The sequence below is a fragment of the Schistocerca gregaria genome, chromosome 4 (genome assembly GCF_023897955.1).
Source record: "Schistocerca gregaria isolate iqSchGreg1 chromosome 4, iqSchGreg1.2, whole genome shotgun sequence".
NCBI lineage: Eukaryota > Metazoa > Arthropoda > Insecta > Orthoptera > Acrididae > Schistocerca > Schistocerca gregaria.
Window position 1 is genome coordinate 775,190,679 of NC_064923.1, and position 20,049 is coordinate 775,210,727.

Consider the following 20,049-nt stretch of genomic DNA (forward strand, 5'->3'; position numbering starts at 1 on the left):
CCACATGGTACACGTTTTTCGCTGACAGCACAGATAGCGCAACGGGCCGGACGGTAGCTCAGTGTGTTCGGTCAGAGAGGCGGTTGACCTCTGTAATAAAAAAACTGAGTGGAACTATCAACAAACGAACTTGAACGGATGTGACGTCCGCAACGACAAAACACAGGCTAAGGTAAGTGGCTGGGAATTGTACAATCGCACTGATGCAGTAACTATTCAGAGCATAATTCATAACCAACTTTCAGCACCAATTTTTCAGGCAATGATATCGTATGCTTGGTACGCATCAAAATTAAATCCCGAAAAAGACATCTTTTTAAATGTAAACCAAGTTTGTTTTCCGCCAACTCTTCGGAAGGAACAGTGCAGCTGTCGAAATATTGTATTCAATAGATGTTCTTGGTGCCACGAGTGTATTTGTTTCCAATGTTTATATGACATTTACCATCCGTCTAGTTGTTCGAAGAAAAGTGAGGAAGAGCGACTGTAAAGTGACCTGGAGTAACATTTCAGTTGTTTACTACCCCAAGAGGTTTGAGAAATTTATTTGCCTACCTTATTATTATCATTCCTTATTGATTTAATTACCTTATTAATCCTCCTATACCTATCAATTAAGATATGGAAACATACAAACGAAAAGAATAACATCCACTTGCTTTCTTTGAGATTCGAACACGGATTTTCGCATTTCCAGCCAATTACCTTGACCGTTACGCTATTGGCGCTGTCGGCGAAAAGCGTATAACATGTTGGAACAGAAGCGGCAGTTGTAAAAGTTTCTTTCCTGGATATCTGGAAAAGTTTGCGTTTTCGGATTATGAAAAATGCTCTATTTACAATTATCTATCAATCACTCCAATTTTGAGTCGATTGCGCGTGATAACCTTTAGGTGTGTTTTTCTCAAAATAGCGAGGGTATTGACCCAAAATATCTTAGAGTACTTGGTTTTAGGTTGTAGACAAGCTACCTGCCAAATCGGAGCCGAATCGGTTGGCCGTGTCTGAGGCCTTCCCCTTGTTAGTGGGTCACAAAGTACAAGTGATGTTAGCAGTGAGAACAAACAGCAAAGGAGCGTCGCAAACACATGACACAGTAGACAGCATTCATCTGCTCCTGAACGAAATAATACTTACGGCTTGAAGTCTTACAGGGATTCTACATGGCAATCGGATTTCTGTAGTCCATGTTGTTGTTGCGGTCTTCAGTCCGAAAACTGATCTGATGCAGCCCTCCATGCTACTCTATCCTGTGCAGGCCTCTTCATCTCCGAGTAACTACTGCAAGCTGAATCTCCTTACTGTATTCACGTCTTGGTCTCCCTCTACCATCCCCCCCCCTCCCCCCTATGCTTTCCTCCAATTTAAATTGGTCACCCCTTGATGCCCCAGAATGTGTCCTACCAACCGATCCCATCTTTTAGTCAGGTTGTACCACAAAGTTCTCTTCTCCTCAGTTCTATTCAGTACTTCCTCATTAATTACGTAATCTACCTATCAAATCTCCTTCATCTACATCCATACTCCGAAAGCCACCTAACGGTGTGTGGCGGAGGTACTTTGAGTACTTCTATCGGTTCTCCCTTCTGTTCCAGTCTCGTATTGTTCGTGGAAAGAAAGATCGTCGGTATGCCTCTGTGTGGGCTCTAATCTCTCTGATTTTATCCTTGTGGTCTCTTCATCAGATATACGTAGGAGGGAGCAATATACTGCTTGACTCCTCAGTGAAGGTATGTTCTCGAAACTTCAACAAAAGCCCGTACCGAGCTACTAAGCGTCTCTCTTGCAGAGTATTCTACTGGAGTTTACCTATCACCTCCGTAACGCTTTCGTGATTGCTAAATGATCCTGTAACGAAGCGCGCTGCTCTCCTTTGAATCTTCTCTATCTCTTCTATCAACACTTTCTGATACTGATCCGACGTCGGTGAGAAGTATTCAAGCAGTGGGCGAGCAAGTGTGCTGTAACCTACTTCAGGATTTTCTGTAGTACCACATTTCGAAAGCTTCTATTCTATTTGTCTGCACTGTTTATCGTCCCTATTTCACTTCCATAACTGGCTACACTCCATACAAATACTTGCTGACCCTTAAATCTATACTCGATGCCAACAAATTTCTCTTCTTAATAGACTCTTTTCCTGCCGTAGCCAGTCTACATTGTATATCGTCCTGCTTCGGTCATCATCAGGTAGCAGAACGCATCTACTACTTTGTCTCACTTCATATCCTAATTTGCTCGGCAACACCTGATTTAATTCCACTACATCCCATTATCCTCTTTTTGCTTTTGTTGGTGTTCATCTTGTATCCTCCTTTCAACATACTGTCCGGTCCGTTCAGCTGCTCTTCCAAGTTCTTTGCTGTCTCTGACAAAATAGCAACGTCATCGGCAAACTTCCAAGTTTTTATTGTCCTTCCTGGACTGCCCTTTAATTTCTATTCCACATTTTTCTTGTGTTTCCTTTGCTGCTTGCTCAATATGCAGATTGAATAACACTGGAGATAGGCTACAACCGTATCTCAGACCCTTACAAACCTCCAATTCCATTTTGTGCTCCTCGACTCTTATAACTGCCATCTGGTTTCTGTACAAATTGTAAATAGCCGCCGGTCACTGGGGCCGAGCGGTTCTAGGCGCTACAGTCTAGAGTCGCACGACCGCTATGGTCGCAGGTTCGAATCCTGCCTCGGGCATGGATGTGTGTGATATCCTTAGGTTAGGATGGTTTAAGTAGTTCTACGTTCTGGGGGACTGATGGCCTCAGCAGTTAAGTCCCGTAGTGCTCAGAGCCATCTGAACCACAGCTTCGTCGACAGCGTTGACGCGACGTTGGAGCACTGTAACGAGGTCTGCGTCGACGGTTCGACGCCATCTTCTGCGGGCTGGACTGGTGGCGCGCTTGCCTCTGCATCGGCATCCACTGACCAGCACCACCAGAGCTGCAGGCTGCAGCAGGCGCGTGAGCGCTGACACTGGTGTGCTGAGGCGGAAAATACAGTGTTTTTGGACGAGTCCCATCTCAACTTGTCCTACTCTGACGGCCACACACTGTTCCGAAAGTGTGTGGTGAACGCAGTCGTGCAGACTGTATTGTTGAGCAGCATAGTGGGCAAAAACCAAGTGTGATGGTTTGGGGCGCCATTGCCTGCGACATGCGATCTACGTCTTCAGGGCAGTCGAACAGCTACAGCTACATTAGGGAGGTTTTGCAGCTCGAGGCACTGCCCCTCCTGCAGACGATTCCGTACGCCATATTTCAGTAGGACAATGCTCGGCCATATGTGGCTTGGAATGTGTAAGCCGTCTTCAAAGAACGACGGGTGCCAATGTTTCCCTGGGCTGCCCGTTCGCCTGACATTTCGTCCGTCGAACATGTCACGGGTACTGTCAGTCAGCAACTTGTTCGTTCAGGACCGCCTGCAGCCACAGTTGATGCTTGGTAGACGCTTCTAGAAACAGCGTAGCACAGTATTCCCCAGCCGTGTATTCAGGCGCTCTTTGGTGCTATGACATGACGCCTCGCGGTTATGAATACAGTAAGTACATGTTGGCGCTACTTCGTACTGAACTTCCACGGTCACAGTGTATGTACGGGTCTGTAAGTTTAGTCATGTTTGTAGTTTTATGTCCCTAATCGGTGGAATAAATAACCATTGTGATCACGTCTCAGGATGTCGGTGTTCTATTTTCTCCAAATAGTAGTGTACTTCACTGCTGCTAACACATTATGCAGAAGGTATCCACATATGTCACCGGCCGTACCTACAAACGTAGGTGATTGTATGAAACATAAGTCAGGAGATACGACGCCATAAACAGCGAAATACATGAAAAAATTCCCCATCACTTATGAAGTCGCAATACATTTATTCTTTACTACTAAGACAATCCTGCAGTCGCGCCAACTTATAATATTCCAGAACCTGGCAGAGATTTTGACAGCTTTCAACTGAGAAGAGTAAACAGCTGTCAGCGAAAACAATAGTCACCTATACAATTATGAAGAGAAGTTGCCATAGAGACGTTTACAAAAACGTTTTAGACACAAGAAGCAGCTGCGCCTAGCGTACAGAAACTGCCTTCGATAATATACTTACACATTTCTACATCTGTGAACGACTATTTCATAATTTCAAAGCTCTGTACAAGCAGTTCCTTTTATGGTTTTGGTTTCTAATAGAAAATTGAGAACATGAATACCCAGGAAATGCGAGGATTATCAGCTGGTTATTTGTGTTACGGTATGTTAAGTTCTTAGCTCAAATATGAGTCCCCACAGCAGCTCTAAAAATTCTTGAGAAAGTAGACTTTGAATAATTTCTGATTCCCTATGCATGGCTCTGTGGTAGAGTTACCGATATTTATAGAAGATTGGTAGTAAAGACTGTCAGATTTAAAAATATATATATAGCGAGAGGACAAGTTACTCTCTCATTTATCATTCACATACAGAAAATTATTAAAGATTTCATTACAACCTGACTCACTTTGAACAGATGTTGATGAATTCTGGTTGGCGCTGAAAGCATGAACTATTTTTATGATTCTTAGCTCGTAGAACGGCATGTTGGGAGTTGAAAGCAATTGGCAGCGAGCCTATCCCTTAGTAAACCTTGCTGGACAGGCCCACAGCTATACAGGGCAGATAGGGCAGCCCCTCGTCGAGACAGGTCTGAAGGAACGTATCTATATAGTCGACTTGTACACTGGGCGTTGTGTGCAGAGCCATGCATAGTAAAAATTCACCTGTTTTCGTGTTTGCCAATAGTGCAAATAGGCCAGCGAACCACTTCCCCCAGCTGCCTCAGTTGTACAAGAAAAATCCGTCATCCGAGAAACGTTTGGAGATAGAATCTTTATTACACCTCGTAGCTAGGACTAACAAGCTCCAAGGTACAGGCGATTTAGATAAAGATCTTGGAGATTGTAGCTGTTCCCTTGTTGCTATGGGAAGAGACGACTTTGAAAAAAAAAAAAAAAAAACATCTTCCCCCTCTGGGAAACCTTAAAAACCCTGTAACTGGCGGTTTCTCTTTTTCCACAGATGCAGATTTCTTAACTCTTGCCCTGCTCGACATCAGTTTGTGCTCTCGTATCGGAGGGAAGATTTAGTGCATCTAGAGCCCTGTGATTGGCTCAAGACGTGGTGAAGGCGTCTTGCACTTTGCAAGAAAACGGACTTTCTTTTTTTTCTGGGAAGGTGCGAAGCACTAGGGTGCGGGACTTTGGTCTGGTAAGCACTTCTGGTGGAAGCTGTGGCATGTGTGGTTGGTACTTGGGACCTGTCCTGAGACTGCCTTCACTTGCGAGTAGTTTAGACTGGGGAGCGTGTTGTGAAGTTCTTGCTGTACCGACAGTGTAACTTCATACGTCTCAGACTCCTCGTTTGCCGAGGGCACACTTATTCATTTCTGGTTTACCAGTCTTGACGTTTGGTATCGTTGTGCGCTCTGTCATATAAGAGAGCCAAATTGGTCCTTGGTACGCCCCAGCGAACGGGTGTGTCACACACTGAAATCTACCGTGATTTCAGGGCTGTGGTAGATAAATTGCGATCCGTCTGGCCGATCGCTAGACCGTGAGATTTTTGCATTTCTTTCGTGGCTGCGATCGATTCTAGAGTGCCGCCTCCACGTCTCACCTCCGCCGCACACATCTCTCCAGCTGCAAGTTATATCGCTACACGAAGCAAACAGGGTAATGTACTGCCGCTCCGGCGTTGTCAGGGCGTACAGATCTCAATCGGAAACTGGCTCTCAGCTGCACCTATGTTGAGAAACTTCAGTAGATTTGATCAATCAAAGTCTGCTCAGCGCCAGATCAATTCAGATTGCGTTATCCACATTTTTAGGGCCAGAGTACTTGATTCACTGCTCACCTAGTTAAACTATCTCTGCCACCCAGGATCCTTGACCAGTGCAGTCTTAAATACCCTGTTAGTTGTTTATGGTATTCAATCAATAATTTATTTAACATAATGTATGTATGTTTTTGGTAAAATTAATGTTGTTAGTAAACTAAATTTTGCCTACATTCTCTATCATTTTAAATAGTCCCACCAGGGTTACCTTTCAATAATAATTAATTTTTCATCTTCATGTAAACGAATCTGTTGCACAATTTTAAAGTTATTCAGAAAAATTTAAAGTCGATTTTCTCGTGAATTTTTAGAGTAGTATACAATTACTTTGTCAGATTGGTATTTGGATTCGGAACGTCAGGTCGCGCAAGTATAAAAAATGCGATTGTCGTGTACTCTTCTTCTTAGTCACCACATGGTGCCTAACGATATGGCGCTTCAGAGAAATCTGACGACGTTTCAGAGAAAATCACTTCAGGAGTGTGTTGAAGGAACCATCCCAAGATTGTCGTTATGATACGCTGGTGTACAAAACTTAAAGGACGAAAGTGAGCTGAAGAGAATCGTTCAACCTGACAGAAGTGCAATCCTTCCGCAAATTATTGTAGATTTCAGTGCTGGGCCATCAACATGTGCCAGCGTGCGAACAATTCAACGAAGCATCTTAGATATGGGCTTACCGAGCAGAAGACCCAGTGGTGTAACCATGATGACTGCACGACAGTAAGCCTTGCGCCTCGCCTGGGTCCGACATTGGACTGTTGATGACTGGTTGGACGAGTGTCGTTTCAAATTATATCGAGCGGATTGACGTGTACGAGTATGGAGACAACCTCATGAATCCACGGACCCTGCATGTCAATAGGGGACTGTTCAAGCTGGTGTATGCTCTGTAATGGTGTGGGCGTGTGCAGTTGGAGTGGTATGGGAGCCCTGATATATCTAGATACGACTCTTGACAGGTGACACGTACGTAAGTATCCTGTCTGATCACCTGCATCAATCCATGTCCATTGTGCATTCCGATGGACTTGGGCAATTCAATTCCAGGAGGACAATGCAACACCCAACACGTCCAGAATTCTACAGAGGGGCTCCAGGAGAACAGGAGTTTAAACACTTCCGTTGTCCACCAGACTTTCCAGACATGAACATTATTGAGTATATATGGGATGCCTTACAAAGTGCTGTTCAGAAGAGATCTCCACCCCCCACGTACTCTTCCGGTTTTGTGGACAGCCGTACAGAATTCATGGTGTCAATATCTTCCAGCACTACTTCAGACATTAGTCGAGTGCACACCACGTCGTGTTGCGGCAATTATGCGTGCTCGCGGAGGGCCCTACGCGATATTAGGTGGATGTACCAGTTTCTTTGGCTCTTCGGTGTGAGCGGTTACTGAAAGAATAATTCTGTGAGTAAGGAATGAAAATCAAAATGTCATGAGGGACTGGAATTCAGCTGTTGGGAAAGGAGTAAAAGAACTGGTTATGGGAGAATATGGGGTTAGAAGTAGAAACGAGAGAGGAGAGAGACTAATTGAGTTCTGCAATAAATATCCGTTAATAACTGTGAACACTTTGTTCAAGAATCACTAGAGAAGGAGTCATTCTTGGAAAAGGCCTGGTGATAATGGGAGATTTCGGTCAGATCACATCACGATCAGGTAGAGATTCCGAAATCAGATACTGGATTGTAAGGCGTACCCAGGAGTAGACATATGCTCAGATCACAATTAAGTAATGATGAAGAGTTGGCTGAAGCTAGAGAATAGTCAGGAAAAATCAGTCCGCAAAGAAGGGGAATACGGAACCACTACGAACTGGAGAAATATTTGGAGTTCTCTGAGGTTACAGAGACTGCTATAATGAATAGCTTGGTAGGCAGTTCAATTGAAGAGGGATGGATGTCTCTTAAAAGGGTCATCACGGAAGTAGGCACGGTAAGGCAAGTGCGAAGAAGCCATGGGTAACCGAAGAAATACAGTTATTCAGTTGGTCGATGAAAGAAGAAAGTACAAAAATATTCCGAGAAATTCAGGAATGCAGACGTACAATCTATTTAGGAATGAAATAAATAGGGAGAGCAGGGAAGCTAAGGCAAAATAACGGCAAGAAAAAGTGAAGAAATCGAAAAAGAAATGCTTATCTTGAGGACGGATTCAGCATACACGAAAGTCAAGACAACCTTCGGTGAAATTCAAAGCAGGGGCAGTAACATTAAAAGTTCAAAGGAAATTCCACTGTTAAGTGTAGAGGAGAGGGCGGATAGGTGGAAAGAGTAAACTGAAGGCCTCCACGAGGGAGTAGACTTGTCTGATGACTTCACAGAAAGAGAAACAGGAGTCGATAGGAAAGAGATAAGGGACCCAGTATTAGAATCCAAAGGAGATTTGGATAAGATCAAATAAAGCAGAAGGGGAAGATAACACTGCATCGAAATTTCTAATATCGTTGGGGGAAGTTGCAACAAAATGATTATTGACATTGATGTGTAGAATGTCTGAGGCTGGCAATGTACCATCAGACTTTCGGAAAAACATCATATTCGTAACTTCTAAGATTGTAAGAGACGACAAGTGCGAGAATTATAGCAGAATCAGCTTAACAGCTCATGAATCCAAGTTTTTAACAAGAATAATATACATAAGAATGGAAAAGAAAGTTGAGGATCTGTTAGATGACGATCAGTTTGGCATTAGGAAAGGTAAAGGCACGAGGAAGACGGTTCTGAAGTTTCGACTGATTGTGGAAGCAAGACTAAAGAAAAATCAAGACTTGTTCAAAGGCTCTGTCGACCTGGAAGAAGCGTTCGACATTGCAAAATGGTGCAACATGTTCGAAATTCTGAGAAAAATAGGGGTACGCTGTAGGGACAGACAGGTAATATACAGCATGCACAAGAACAAAGAGAATAATAAGAATGTACGACCAAGAACGAAGTGCTCGAATTAAAAAGGATTTTACCTGTACTGTTCAATCTTTATATCGAAGAATCAATGACGGAAATCAAAGAAAGCTTCAGTATTGGATATAAAATTCAAGGTAAAAGGATATCAGTGATACGATTCGCTAATAATATTGCTATCCTAAGTGAAAGTGAAGAATTACATGATATGCTGAATGGAATGAACAGGCTAATGAGTACAGAATATGGACTGAGAGTAAATATTAGAGGAAAGTAATGAGACGTAGCAGAAATGAGAATAGTGAGAAGCTAAACATTATAACTGGAGATGACGATATAGCTACCTAGGCGTCGAATACGTACGACGGACGGAGCAAGAAGCAGGTAAAAAGCAGACTAGCACTGGCGAAAAAGGCGTTCCTGGCCAAGAGAAGTCCTCTAGTATCAAATATAGGTCTTAACTTGCGGATGAAATTTTGTGAGAATGTACGTTTGAAGCACTGCATTGTATGGTAGTGACACATGGACTGTGGGAAAACCAGAACTGAAAAGAACCTTAGGCTCCGTGATGTGGTGCTACAGAAGAATGTTGAAAATTAGGTGTGCTGATAAGATCATAAATTAGGAGGTTGTCCGCAGAGTCGGCGAGGAAAGAAACATACGGAAAACACTGACAAGAAGAAGGGACAGAATGATAGGCCATCTGTTAATGCATCAGGAGTAACTTTCGTGTTACTAGAGGGAGCTGTAGAGGGTACGAAATGTAGAGGGAGAATACATCCAGAAAGTAACTGAGGGCGCAGAGTGCAATTGCTACCCTGAGACGAAAAGATTCGCACAGGGGAGGAATTTGTGGACGGGTCGCATCAACCACTCCGAAGACTGACGAACCAAAACAAAAAGTACTGGGCGTAAGAGCCCCAGACGATTACAACGCCCTAGCAACGGAGGTTTTTGCTGAAATTCTGCTTGCAAACCTGTTTTTACCCTCATGAAATAACAGAAGGTATAGATTTCCTTGTACAGCGCTCTCTCGTTGCATTAGTGCCTAGAAAATGCAAGAGCGGCTGTAGCCGGCTGCGGGGTGCGTTCCGTCAGTTATTTGGACGCCTAATACGCCGGGTGAAACTCAAGTTATGCATAGTGCTTACAATCATAAAATAAGGGGAAAGTAGTTTCTAGAAGACTTTTTTAGTAGAAATAGCATCACAGAAAGGTACCAATCTGTTGGAACATGTACTTCACTGTAGCGATCTGCAACATACTCTAAGTTAAAGTGAAAGTGTGGTGACATTACGAGCACAGGAACTGAGGAGATCCACATAAGTGGATGGTCGGAGAGTCACTTAAGTGTGTAACATCAAAGAGACAGGAAAATACTACTTTCGAGAAAATCGCAGTTAAAAGTCGAACTGCCAGCTATTCTACATTGCTCGAGAAAAAAGTGAAGCTCTCAGAAGACTTGGTCAGATGTCAACGGAATTTCGCAATGATGCACACCATAGGTGGGTGTGTTACCGATTGGAGTTGCAATGTCCCGTGGCAGGTAGAATAGCTATCAGATGTTGTTCGTATTCTTACCACGTCTGGTGCGACATACAAGGAGCTAATAAAATTTTCTCGGGCTTCCAGCAGCGTGAGGTAATTAAAATCCCACGAGCTTTCGACCAAGCTCTCCTCAGTCATTGTCACGTGGTAAGACTAACAGCTGTGACGCCGTGGCAGCGTCGCTATATAGCCGCTCTGCTGGCTGTCACGTCACTGGTGCTCTCTTCCTCGCCATATACGGCAATGTTTTCATCCAGCGTCCTTCACCGCGTTTTAAAATTGTGATGGCTGGGTCCCAGGCTGTGCTGAGCTGCAAACCGCAGTCCTTGTTTATGGTGTTTCCAGAGGTTTTTATTTCAATAGGTTCTTTTATGACGCTATCCCAAAATCGTTTCGTCCTCATAAAGACAGATGTTTCGTCGAAAGAATTCGGTGACCATTTTCTAAGGCGTGGTCTGACACGGCTGATCTTTCTGGATAGCGTAGGCGTGAAGCACACCTCGTGTTCCGTCTGGCGTCGCTCCACAGTGTGTACTGTTTGGCCGACATAGTAACAGCCACACTGACATGGTATCTTGTACACTCCAGGTGTTCTAAGCCCTAGATCGTCCTTCATAGGCCTCGTGAGCTGACGAATTTTTGCTGGGGGCCTGAACACCGATGCGTTGTTATATCTCTTCAGGAGCCGGCTAATCGTTTCCGACATGGTACCACAGAAAGGCAAAAACACAACTTCCTTACTTTCTTCTTCGGTGGCGTTCTCTTCTCTGTTGGTGTGTTTCCTGCGCGTCACACCAGATATAGCCTGTAACACCTGTCCGTGGCTGTACCCGCGAAAACGGTAGCCCATACTGCCTGCTTCATTTTCAACAAATCCTCAGTGTTATTTCTAATGGCCATCCCACAATACTGCTGTAATTCATCAACATTTTGTCCGCCAGCCTGCCTCTCATAGTTTTACCATCAGAAAGTTTCTTGTCTCTCAAATTGTTTTAACTTCTTCAACCTGGTGCCCATCCTCTACTGGACATGACCTTTACAATACACCAATCAACATCCTTCTAGATAAAACATTACCTATTTTTTTAGATCTTGACGTAATGAACATAAAAATTTTAACTTTTTCAACCAGTGTAGATTATATTCATCATCATCATCATCATAATCATCATCATCATCATCATTTAAGACTGATTATGCCTTTCAGCGTTCAGTCTGGAGCATAGCCCCCTTATAAAATTCCTCCATGATCCCCTATTCAGTGCTAACATTGGTGCCTCTTCTTATGTTAAACCTATTACTTCAAAATCATTCTTAACCGAATCCAGGTACCTTCTCCTTGGTCTGCCCCGACTCCTCCTACCCTCTACTGCTGAACCCATGAGTCTCTTGGGTAACCTTGCTTCTCCGATGCGTGTAACATGACCCCACCATCTAAGCCCGTTTGCCCTGACTGCTACATCTATAGAGTTCATTCCCAGTTTTTCTTTGATTTCCTCATTGTGGACACCCTCCTGCCATTGTTCCCATCTACTAGTACCTGCAATCATCCTAGCTACTTTCATATCCGTAACCTCAACCTTATTGATAAGGTAACCTGAATCCACCCAGCTTTCACTCCCATACAACAAAGTTGGTCGTAAGATTGAACGGTGCACAGATAAGTTAGTCTTGGTACTGACTTCCTTCTTGCAGAAGAGAGTAGATCGCTTCCAGTTCTTTCATTATGTTGCCATCCTGTGAGGATATGCATCCTAAGTACTTGAAACTGTCCACCTGTTCTAACTTTGTTCCTCCTATTTGCTACTCAATCCGTTTATATTTCTTTCCCACTGACATTACTTTCGTTTTGGAGATGCTAATCTTCATACCATAGTCCTTACATTTCTGAAGTAGCTCTGAAATATTACTTTGCAAACTTTCAATCGAATATGCCGTCACAACTAAGTCATCCGCATGTGCAAAACTACTTATTTTGTGTTCACATATCTTAATCTCACCCAGCCAGTCTATTGTTTTCAACATATGATCCATAAATAATATGAACAACAGTGGGGACAGGTTGAAGCCTTATCTTACCCCTGAAACTACTTTGAACCATGAACTCAATTTACTGTCAACTCTAACTGCTGCCTGATTATCCATGTAGAGACCTTTAATTGCTTGCAAAAGTGTGCCTCCTATTCCATAATCTCGTAGAACAGACAATAACTTCCTCCTAGGGACCCTGTCATATGCCTTTTCTAGATCTATAAAGCATAGATACAGTTCCCTATTCCACTCATAACACTTCTCCATTATTTGCCGTAAACTAAAGATCTGGTCCTGACAACCTCTAAGAGGCCTAAACCCACAATGATTTTCATCCAATTGGTCCTCAACTAATACTCGCACTTTCCTTTCAACAATACCTGAGAAGATTTTACCCGCAACGCTGATTAAAGAGGTACCTCTGTAGTTGTTACAATCTTTTCTGTTTCCATGTTTAAAGATTGGTGTGATTACTGCTTTTGTCTAGTCTGATGGAACCTGTCCCGACTCCTAGGCCATTTCAGTTATCCTGTGTAGCCATTTAAGACCTGACGTTCCACTGTATTTGATGAGTTACTACTTAATTTCATCCACCCCAGCTGCTTTATTGCACTGCAATCTATTGACCATTTTCTCCACTTCCTCAAATGTGATCCTATTTCCATCATCATTGCTATCCCCTTCTACCTCGAAATCTGAAACATTGCTGATCGTATTTTCACCTACATTGAGCAACTCTTCAAAATATTCCCTCCATCTGCCCAAGGCATCCACAGGATTCACCAGCAGTTTTCCTGACCTGTCCAAAATACTTGTCATTTCCTTCTTACCTCCCTTTCGAAGACTGCTAATTACACTCCAGAACGGTTTTCCAGCAGCTTGACCCAAGGTCTCCAACCTGTTTCCAAAGTCTTCCCAAGATTTCTTCTTGGATGCTGCAATTATCTGTTTGGCTTTGTTTCTTTCTTCAACATAACTTTCTCTGTCTGCCTGAGTTCTAGTATGTAGCCATTTTTGATACACCTTCTTTTTCCTTTTCCAGGCTGCCTTGACTGTGTAATTCCACCAAGCTGTTTGCTTCATCCTACTTTTACACACTACTGTTCCCAGACATTGTTTAGCAACTTCTAGTACTGTGTCCATGAACTTTGGTCATTCCTTTTCCAATGACTGTAACTGACTACATTCAACTAACTGGTACCTTTCTGAGATTGCTGTTATGTACTTTTGCCTGATTTCATTATCCTGAAGTTTCTCCACTATTATCCTCCTACATATGGCTCTGACCTCCTGCACTTTCAGCCTCACAATCCCAATTTCACTGCAGATTAAATAATGATCAGTGTCATCGAAGAATCCCCTGAATACACGTGTATCCCTCACAGCCTTCCTGAATTCCTGATCTGTTATTATATAGTCAAGGACACATCTGGTTCCCCTGCCTTCCCAAGTATACCGGTGAATGTTCTTATGTTTAAAAAAGGAGTTTGTGATTACTAAGCCCATACTGGCACAGAAATCCAAGAGTTGTTTCCCGTTCCTGTTGGCCTCCACATACTCTCCAAATTTACCCATAACCTTTTCATACCTTTCTGTTCGATTTCCAATCCTGGCATTAAAATCACCCATGAGCAGACCACTGTCCTTGTCCTTTACTCTAACAACTACATCACTGAGTGCCTCATAAAAACTATCCATCTTATGTTGATCTGTCCCTTCACAATGCGAATATACTGACACAATCCTAATTTTCGTGCTAGACACTGTCAAATCTATCCACATCAGTCGTTCGTTTACATACCTTACTGCAACTATGCTGGGTTCCATTCCTTTCCTGATGTAAAGACCTACACCAAATTGTGCTATTCCTGCTTTGACTCCTGACAGGTAGACCTTGTATTCTCCCACGTCCTCTTCTTTCTCACCCGTTACCCGAATGTCACTGAAAGCTAAAACGTCCAGCCCCATCTTACTTGCAGCCTCTTCCAGCTCTACCTTCTTCCCAGGGTAGCCCCCATTGATATTAATAGCTCCCCATCTCATTACCATTTGTTTGCCAAGTCGTCTGTTAGGAGTCACTGGTTTGTCAGTGAAAGGTGGGACTCCGTCACCTCCAAAGGTTCGAGGCATTTTGCTCTGACTGTTGCCAGCATCATACTTAAAATATCGGGGAAGCAGGTTGCTAGCCTTACTTGCCCCGAGTCCCATTGAGTTTTACCCCTTACGGTTGAGGGACTATCCGGTGGATTTGGTAGTCTTTGCCGTCTGAGCACAAAGGTGACCACGACTCAGAATATGCCCGAGATGCCCAGCCTTATTCCAAAGTAACTGGTATCCCGACTGTCGGGACCACTTACTTGGCCACTCATACGTTGCCCGTGGTTCATGAACTAGGACATGACTACAGAAACCCACACCATGAACCACCAAGATTATATTTAAAAAATATAATAAAATACTTACCATGTGAGTTTATTTGACATATACATCATTTTATTTGTAAAATTGCAAATTTTGTAATGAGATAAAAATCCCAAAATGTGAAAAAAAACCGTTCTAACTCGCCTTAACCGATTTAGACGTTTAAGTTTTTGAAATGAACAAAGAAACAATGGCTTAATTTATTTAATGCTACAGAATCAACCTGTACCTATGAAATCAGTTATCAGAAGTCTTTCTGGGCAAGTATTTAAAAGGTACTTGCGGATAGTGTTTGTGAATATGAACACACCCAAATGGCCTGTGTGTTGCCCAAAAGCGCGAAGTTGCTCCAAACTGCTTGTCGACTGGGATTGTCCATTGTGGATCTATTACAACACTGAAACTGTTGAAATTCAATGTGAGTTTTCTAATAAACCAGCTGCAACCTGTTGTATTTATAGGTGTTTATTATTCCATGATGACGTTTAAAGATGACATCTGCAATGTTTACATTTATTTGTGTCTCTTAACATTGCTTCTTTACTAAACGTGTTGCAGAACTTTTAATGCAGGTATTTTAAAATGTCGTAAGTAAAGAAATAGCAATGGAAGTTGAAGAATGAATTAAAATTTGTGCCCTGGTTGGGACTTGAACCTGAGATCCTTGCTTAGTAGGCTAGTATGCCAGCCATTACACCACCACAGCCCTATAGCTAACGACTGAGTAGTCCAGTGCCCTCCCTAACACAAACTTCAATTGACATCTTCAGCTTATTTTCCCCTTCTTATATTAAGCTGAAGATGTGCACTGAAGCGTGTGTTACAGGGAGCATTGGACTAGGGTAGTGTGCTGTATAGCCATGTTAGCTGGAGTGTCATGGTGGGGAATGGCTAGCATACCTGCCTAGCAACCAAGGAGCTCTGGGCTCAGAGTCCCAGCCATGGCACAAATTTTAATTCATTTCTTTAGTTGCCTTCACTATTGTAGAGAAAGATCAGACGAAAATGGCTTGAGGCAAATATGATTATGTCAGATCTATAGAGAAATAGTGACTGTGGCATCTACACAGGGTGTTACAACAAGGTCCGGCCAAACTTTCAGAAAGCATTCCTTACACACAAAGAAAGAAAATATGTTATGTGGACATGTGTCCGGAAACACTTACTTTCCATGTTAGAGCTCATTTTATTATTTCTCTTCAAATCACATTAATCACGGAATGGAAACACACAGCAACAGAACGTATCAGCGTGACTTCAAACACTTTGTCACAGGAAATGTTCAAAATGTCCTCCATTAGCGAGGATACATGCATCCACCCTCCGTCGCATGGAATCCCTGATGCGCTGTTGCAGCCCTGGAGAATAGCATATTGTATCACAGCCATCCACAATACGAACACGAAGAGTCTCGACATTTGGTACCGGGGTTGTGTAGACAAGAGCTTTCAAATGCCCCCATAAATGAAAGCCAAGAGCGGTGAGGTCAGGAGAGCGTGGAGGGTATGGAACTGGTCCGCCTAAAACAATCCATCGGTCACCGAAACTGTTGTTGAGAAGCGTACGAGAACTTCGACTGAAATGTGCAGGAGCTCCATCGTGCATGAACCACATGTTGTGTCGTACTTGTAAAGGCACATGTTCTAGCAGCACAGGTAGAGTATCCCGTAGGAAATCATGATAACGTGCTCCATTGAGCGTAGGTGGAAGGACTAAAATAAGCTCTAACATGGAAATTAAGCGTTTCCAGACACATGTACAGATAACATCTTCTCTTTATTTGTGTGTGACGAATGTTTCCTGAAAGTTTGGCCATACCTTTTTGTAACACCCTGTATAAATGGGGTGGGATGAATATGAAATGAATTTACTTTCACAAATGCGTGATTTGAGGGATGATTTGTTGGCTTGGCACACTGGAAAATGAGTGCCATTCGTATCGGTCCGTTACTCTACAAACATTAATGTAACTGAAGCTACAGTTTCGCCTTTATATGTTAGGGGCATTCCTGTCATGTCAAGTGATGAAGTGGCCCTCTAGCTTAAGTGTGGGAATCACCCCTGCAGGTCATCAAAGGTTGTCCATGCCTCTGCTGGACAGTGATGTTCGAAGTGCTGACGCAGATGTATCTCGACGTTGCTCGTACTGCAGCTGTTACGGCGGTTGGTTGTGGACACAGGGTGAGAGTAGATTGCAAGTGGCGGCTGGCAGGTTGCCTACTCACCATGCCGAAGGCGCCCTCGCCGAGCTTCTCCAGCGGGCGCAGGCGGTGCCTGGGGAACTGCAGCAGCGGCGTCGTCTCAGGCGGCGCCTCGCTCGGGATGCGCACCGTCGTGAAGCAGCCCGGCTCCAGGTGCTGTTCGCGCCGCTCCGACTGCTGCAGACACGCGACACCGCTCCACTGTGCTGTCGTACTGCACAGTACTTAAAGAACTGAAATACACATCGAGGGAGGCGGCGCAGTGGTCAAGCACGACGGACTCGCGTTAGGCTCGGTGGTCACTGAGAGCTTCGTCTGTTTGGGTAGAAAAGTCCAGCACGCTGCAGCGTCATCCTCAGCATCAAGGTAACGACACATGCGAAAGAAAGGCCGTAGCTAAGAAATTTCTGTGAGGCGTAATGATCAGTTAATGATGTCACATTTGACCACAATTCTGCACAACGTGACTGTAGGTGTATTACACTATGGGAAGGCATTTACTCCGTCCCCCACCCTCCTACTCACATGAGAACCACGACACTCTGCATTAAATCGCACAGTTTTCTTATGGGTGAGCGAGGAACACATTTCCGAAACAATGCTGCTCAGATGGTTCAAATGGCTCCAAGCACTATGGGACTTAACATCTGAGGTCATCATTCTCCTAGAACTTAGAACTACTTAAACCTAACGAACCTAGGGACATCACACACATCCATGCCCGAGCCAGGATTCGAACCTGCGACCGTAGCAATGCTGCTCAGAATCGACACGCAAAGGCCTCAGGAATTGTCATAAAGGGGGTCAGAGAAACTACTCCTTCCCTCAGTGCGTTCATTTTCACATATTTCATGGTCTAAAACGACAGTTTGCACTATGATGTGTCACAGTGCGACGTTCTTGACAGCCTATGAGGCAGCTGACACCCTCCTCGACGATTGAACGCTTCTCCAAGGACACCGTGCGGCAGCAATCCCACTGAACCTGATCTCACCCCAACTCACCCCACCGATTGTAGGCAACAACTACGATATGGATTGGATTGGATTGGACTGGATTGTTTGGGGGGGATGGAGACCAGACAGTGAGGTCATCGGTCTCATCGGGTTAGAGAAAGACGGGGAAGGAAGCCGGCCGTGCCCTTTCAAAGGAACCCTATCGACATTTGCCAGCAGCGATTTAGGGAAATCACGGAAAACCTAAATCAGGATAGCCGGACGCGGGATTGAACCGTCGTTCCCCGGAGTGTAGGGCGACCGCTATTTTTGCTCTAGTACACAGGAGTGTTAAAAACCACTCGACGAAATTTGAACATTATCCGAAGCAGAAAAGTATGTTAAACTTTTTCATCCCTCATGTTTCCTCTTCTCCTGTGGTGTGTGCATACAGGAGTCTGAATAACACATACGTGAATAAAACGGCGAAGAGGCCTTCTTAGAGCCTCAGTTCAGTAATACCGTTGGTGCCACCTGCACACCTTTTGTGGGAACTTTAAAAATATACCTGTACAGAGTCAACTTTTCACTGATTCCTAGGTGTCTGCGGGATAGGCGTCTTTCGACACCTCACAGCTGAATGGCCCTAAGCAGCAGCATTATCACCACCATGCCTCACTGCACCTGAGACGAGCGGTTGCCTATCACGCAGGCACATAGGGATCTGGTGAATGGTTCTCTCTGTACAGGTACATTTTTAAAGTGTTCAACACTAGGGCACATGTGGTAACGACAGTGTTGTCACTCTCAGGAGTCTTTGAGGGATCGTTTACTGTTTTATTCACGCAAGTGTTAACTTCGCACCCCCTCACCCCCCATCCTCCCACGTGCTCATTGCATACCCACACTACAACCAGATCATGAGAATTGTACTGACGTCGATCTGCGAAATAATTGTACTAAATTCTCCAGTTTTTCCTTAAATCAAAAACCAATTGCAACTACACGACGTATGCTTACTCTGCTGCTTCAGAATTTCGACCCTTCGTACATTGTAACTTTAATGTCCACGTAATGGAAGCTGGTGCTGATATAACTTACAGGCACTTTTTAACTACCACATAAAATTGATTGAAATTATCTGCCTCTTCCCACATCCATCTTTTCTCACATATTTACGTTTACAGTTTTTTATTTCAATAATTATCGCCTGCATTACCAACATGTAGACTGTTGCAACTCCAAATCACCTCTTATTCAAAGCGACGCAATAAATTTTGTGGGACCTACTTCCACGTAGTAATCCTGCCAGGCGTGGTGCGGGAGTCCTATTCTATGTACTTTAAAGCAGTTTCTTTGAAATGTATTTTGAAATTACTGAAATATCAAGTGGAGACAAACAAGGTCAAAATATGCAAATAAAGGTGACTTGTTTCATCAAAGAGACAATGTCCTCTAAATAATATTTTTTACTTCAGTGACTGTCACAAATGCATCGAAAACTTACGAGATACTTTGGCCTGTACATATTTGTAATCTATGATTGATATGTTTTCATCTGTGTATTATATTCCTTTTCATTTTGATTCTGTAACTTTCATAACAACATTCCTTTTTCTATAATTTTAGTCTCTCTATCCCCACATCAACCGGGTCTAAGTTAATCTACATAACAATATTTACACGACACTTTGCATATGGACAGGTAGTCTGTCAAAACCGACTGCGAGAAAATGTTGTGCTATGCTTTGCTCGAAAAGTGTGGTTTTCTTTTCTTTATCGCAGTTGGTTTTAACTGCGATGGCAGGGCATATAAGCCATTCGACAAATTCTTTCTCCTATATGTATTCTTAATCTTTTTATATAATTCTAAACAATAATTATATACATGTACTGTTCTGTTTTCTTCCTCACTGTAGGTTTCACAGAAAACAGGAAAGTTGTATTTATGGCTTATGCTTAGAACACTACTATGGAATCTGAATTTACAACATGAAACAAGTCTCAAGTTCTGGGAGAGGAGGGGAGAGATGGACTGAAAGGTGGGGGACGAAATGGAGATAGGATCGATGAAGCAGTTGATTCGCAGAGAGTGCGGGCAGGAGGAGATAGTGAGAAATTGCGGACGGAGTTTGGGGGGAGG

At 43.5% G+C, this 20,049-nt stretch overlaps 1 protein-coding gene across 1 annotated transcript in view; it reads right to left on the bottom strand.

The window, feature by feature from the left end:
- LOC126267932 (discoidin domain-containing receptor 2-like) overlaps positions 1-20,049 on the bottom strand; it is a 737,095-nt gene that overhangs the window by 58,728 nt on the left and 658,318 nt on the right. The window contains exon 13 of the mRNA XM_049973242.1: positions 16,996-17,148. Within this exon, the coding sequence (XP_049829199.1) occupies positions 16,996-17,148 (153 nt within the window). The remainder of the gene's footprint in view (positions 1-16,995; positions 17,149-20,049) is intronic.